General features: G+C 48.1%; 1 protein-coding gene across 1 annotated transcript; it reads right to left on the bottom strand.

The window, feature by feature from the left end:
- Positions 1 to 693: 693 nt before the first annotated feature.
- Positions 694 to 3,217, bottom strand: LOC123078269 (S-adenosylmethionine synthase 1). The gene is made up of 2 exons (XM_044500719.1): positions 2,951 to 3,217; positions 694 to 2,248 (listed from the first exon to the last, which is right to left on the bottom strand). The coding sequence occupies exon 2, from the start codon at positions 2,211 to 2,213 to the stop codon at positions 1,029 to 1,031; it is 1,185 nt and encodes a 394-aa protein (XP_044356654.1). The 5' UTR covers positions 2,214 to 2,248; positions 2,951 to 3,217; the 3' UTR covers positions 694 to 1,028.
- Positions 3,218 to 4,734: the final 1,517 nt, after the last annotated feature.

The following is a 4,734-nucleotide window of genomic DNA, read 5'->3' as shown; positions in this document are numbered from 1 at the left end:
TAACGGTTGCACAATCTGAATCTGGCTACAAGCGGTTTGTCTTTTTATTTTTATATAGTTAGCTTTTGAAAATTCTTTTGAAGGCCAAGCTCCATGGAGGTGGTTTTTGAAAAATCCAAAACTTGAGTTTTCACCTACATAACTTCTGTGGTCCGCAATAGGCCGCTAATGAGAATTTCTGTCAATTACTTACAAAAAGCTGATAGTGTCCAAGCAAATTCAGCCTGATATTTTAATGCACGAGTGATTGCCAAACCTGGAGCGACAATAATCACAATACATTATCACTGAAACTCGATATTGAAGAGATTTAGGAGCTGTTTGGTTCTAGGCCTAGCATTGACATATTTTGCCAAGTTTATCTAAGATTAGTTCATTCATCAAAATGAAAGCCACAAGTTAGCGGCCTAAGAAAATATTGCCATGCTTTTTGTGTGTATGCCATATGGAACACAACTGTGGCTCGAACAAACACTTATCTAAGGGTCAAACTTGCCTAACATTAGGTGTGATAATCTTTGCTAAAGTTAGTCACAAACCAAACAACCCCTTAGACTGCAACAAGCATTATGAATTGGGAACAACAGGGTAGCAAACATCGAGTAATTGCCAAACCTGCACTGACAGAAACAGCACTACCTTATCGCTCAAACTGAATATTGAGAAGGTTAAGACTGCACCAAGCATCGAGAATTGGGAAGAACAGGGTACTAGGATCACATATGGTTTTACAGATGCAGTACTAAAAAATAGCTGGACGACCGATAGAGGAAACCGCACAAGTACTGCGGTTTCAGTAGACTCAAAAAGCAAAAAGAAAGCACAGAAGACATCAAAAGACCCGACTAGTATTAACTCAGCACATATTTTTGTATTCCATACCAAAATACCAATCACTAGATGCCAATTCAGCGTGTCCACGGCGATGTTGAAACCCTGCTTCCTTCTAAAGAGAAGGAATTCAATTATCCAAGATACAACCACCAGCGGCAGCAGCAGGAATGATTAGACTCCTTCATACCCACCTCTCAAGCAGAGGCCTTGTCAAACTTGAGGGGCTTCACAACCTCCCAGGTGAAGTCAGCATCCTCACGGCCAAAGTGGCCATAAGCGGCCGTCTTGATGAACCTGTTGCCACCCTTCTTCAAGTCAAGGTTGATGCTGATCATCCCAGGCCTGAAGTCAAAGTTCTCCTTCACAATCTTGAGGATCTCCTTATCGGGGATCTTGCCAGTACCATAAGAGTCAACGAAGACAGATAAGGGCTCAGGCACACCAATGGCGTAGGAGATCTGAACAATGCAGCGGCGTGCAAGACCGCTAGCAATGATGCTCTTGGCAGCCTGCCTGGCAATGTAGGCGCCACTGCGGTCAACCTTAGTTGGGTCCTTGCCAGAGAAAGCACCACCTCCGTGTGCTCCCCAGCCACCATAGGTGTCGATGATGATCTTGCGACCAGTAAGACCAGCATCACCATGAGGGCCACCAATGACAAAGCGGCCTGATGGATTCAAGTGGAATATGGTCTTCTCGTCCAGGTACTTCTCAGGGATCACCGGCTTGATGACATGCTCCTTGAGGTCCGCAGCAATCTCATCATTGGTGACAGTCTCATCATGCTGGGTGGAGATCAGAACAGTGTGCACACGTACAGGAACCATGGCACCTCCCTCGTTGAGGTATTCAACCGTGACCTGGGTTTTGCCATCAGGCCTTAGCCAGGCACAAGTGCCATTCTTGCGGACTTCAGTGAGGCGGGCACCCAGCTTGGTGGCAAGCACATGGCTGAGGGGCATGAGCTCAGGGGTCTCATCGGTGGCATAGCCAAACATGATACCCTGGTCACCAGCACCAATATCCTCAGGGCGCTTGGTGAAATGTCCGTGCACACCCTGGGCAATGTCAGGAGACTGCTGCTCTATGTTGACAAGCACCTTGCACCGGTCCGCATCAAGGCCAACATCATCAGAGATGAAGCCAATGTTGCGGCAGGTGTCACGCACAATCTTCTCATAGTCAACCGTGGCCTTGGTGGTGATCTCACCAAAAACCATGACCATGTTGGTCTTGGTGCATGTCTCACAGGCAACCTTGCTGTCAGCGTCTTGGGCGAGGCACGCGTCAAGCACAGCGTCAGAGACCTGGTCGCAGAGCTTGTCAGGGTGGCCCTCGTTCACAGACTCAGAGGTGAAGAGGAAAGTCTCGGCCGCCATTTCTTGCGCGGTGGTGGTGATACTCCAATCTACCTCTGCGAATGCAAAAACAAGTGGTGAATTAGATTTAGAACTCCACAGCAAATTTACAGATGCCCACAAAATGCTAAATCTAAATGGAAGTATTTGTTTCTTCACAGCAGAACTTTCGATAGTAGCAATTGATTATTTATAAGCTTACATCAGTCGAAGTGAAGGCTACCTGATTACGCTCAATTAAAGAGATGTATCCGCCAAAATTCCAATTGGTCTACTCGATGAAGAGATTTAAAAATGAATAAAAACATAGCCGAGATCTATAAGCCCATCGCATGACCGACAAGTAATCTACACACTAAAAAGGGCGGATCTTTTGTGCAGGCAAGTAGATCCATATGATATATTATTATTTGTTTAAAAGAAGAGACATGAGAAAAGAACAAAAAGATCCAATTCTCCACTCCCCTGATGAACTCTCACGTCCCCGAATTTCTAACCGACCGTAGAATTTCAAGAAACTAACAAAAGCAAGACTATTCCCAATATCTCCTTTGATAGGCGAGAACCGCAACAAAGATACAAAACGGAACGCCGTGAAACCAGATCTACGCCGAAAATCACCATTACCCCTCTTTTCAGCCACCCTCCTGCCTCTTCCCTCACAAAGCAAGAGATCTCAAATCCTATACGTGCAGATCCAGTAGAAGAGAGGGCAAGAGAGAGACGCGCAGTAATTGGCTAGGGTGGGAAGGGCTCACCTTGCGCTGCCGCTGCTGCCGCCGCCGCGTTTGATCGGGAAGTAGAGAGGGATGAAGTGGGTACGGGGGTATACACGTAGTTTTTATAGCAGCAGATGCGTCGGGTGCGGATCGGGGAGGAGGATGGTACTAGATGGTTGGAGAGGATGGGCCCGCGCGGGTGTGCGAGGTGGTGCGTGCGAAAAGTATTTCGGCGAGCGTGGTAGGGAGAATGCACGTGAGGACCGCATAGCCAGTGAGTGCTGTGTCGCTGACCGGCTCGACCTTCCCCACCCGCGCTGTCCTCCTCCTCACCAACCCCGTTGCCAACAACCCCACGTTGTGGCCCCGCCTCACCAAACATCTGAAAGAAAACCTTTCTTTACTTTGCCGATTTGTATTGTGTGATGTGAGTTGTTTTTTCACCTAACCCAGTGTCTCGTCTCGGGAGGGTTATTTTTTTAAAAGATCCAGCATCGCTGGTATTCATTAATAATAGTAGGAAGTAGCCGAAAACAATACGAAAAAGATAACGTCCACACGTGTGGGCGTTAGCCAACTCAACCACACACCTCGATCGATTTCTGCACGAATCTTGGCACGTTTTGGCTGATTTTGTGTGCCACGTAGGACAAGTCGCGTGTGTGGTGTGTGAGAGTGTTCGCACACACGCCGGTTGCCCCTCCGCGGTCAACGGTTGCCACTCGGAGGCGTGCGGTGGAACTGCTCTGCGCCCGCACGCCACGCCCGAACTGCGGTTGCCGTCAACCACGTCGCGCACTTCGCCCCTTCTCCCCTCACGGTTCCATTTACTCTCCACTTCATTACTCACCCAACCCACCCCGCAGTTCATTCGATTGGAAGAGAAGGCGAGAGGAGAAGGCGACGGCGAAGGCGGAAGAGTCGACGGCATTCGCGGCCGTCGGTGGGACTCGCCGGACCGGAGCGTATTCGCCGGAGTGCCTACAGAGTGAAGGTAATGCTCCTTCCCACGGTCACGTTCCTTCCTTGCATTTCTCCCCTCTCCTCTGTGGTCAATGTTCCGCTCGAGATTCATCGAGATTCAGGCGGATTCGCGATGCTCCGGCATTCCCGCCGGCGGCGGAGTCCTGTGCTGGTCGTTTTCGGTGGCATTGCATAGTTTGGTCGCCGCCACGGCGGCTGTCATGCCGGTGTGGCTCGGCCTGCCCGCAGCCACATCCTGGTTCTGCCTTGGGATTGAGTCGGCGTTTTTCTATCCATTAGTTATGTATTTGTCTCGAAATGCTATTTGCGATCAGTGTAGGAAGTTTTTTGTTGACGAATTTCAGGTTATGATAGTTGCCAATGAACCCTAGATCTAGGTAGTTGTATTTCAAAGTGCAGTATGAAGGTAGACATGATAGTTTCAGTAACTATCTGCACTGGATGGCAACTAATTCTCTGATCAACTGTGTCGGTTGTCACAAATTTGTTTTCCATGTGGCAACTATTTTTGTGCACACACTATGGTTGTTGCCATGCTGTAGGCATGATAAAGTGTAGTAAATAGGTAGTCATGGCAGTTTCAGCAACTATGTGCACTGGATGGCAACTAATTTCTGATCAAATGTGTCAGTTGCCACACAATATGATTTCCATGCGGCAAGTATTTCTGTTGAGACACTAAGGCTGTTGCCATGATATAGGCAGGATAATGTGGCAAATTCACTGTACAATAGACTCAATTTTGTGTTTTGCCATGCTGACTTGTGATATCTGAACATATTTGACCGTATTACATGGCAACTCATTTTTAATATGAGGTCAGTGTGTGAGTTGCTGTT

Source organism: Triticum aestivum, chromosome 3D (genome assembly GCF_018294505.1).
Source record: "Triticum aestivum cultivar Chinese Spring chromosome 3D, IWGSC CS RefSeq v2.1, whole genome shotgun sequence".
Lineage (NCBI taxonomy): Eukaryota > Viridiplantae > Streptophyta > Magnoliopsida > Poales > Poaceae > Triticum > Triticum aestivum.
This window is presented reverse-complemented; position numbering and strand designations above follow the sequence as displayed.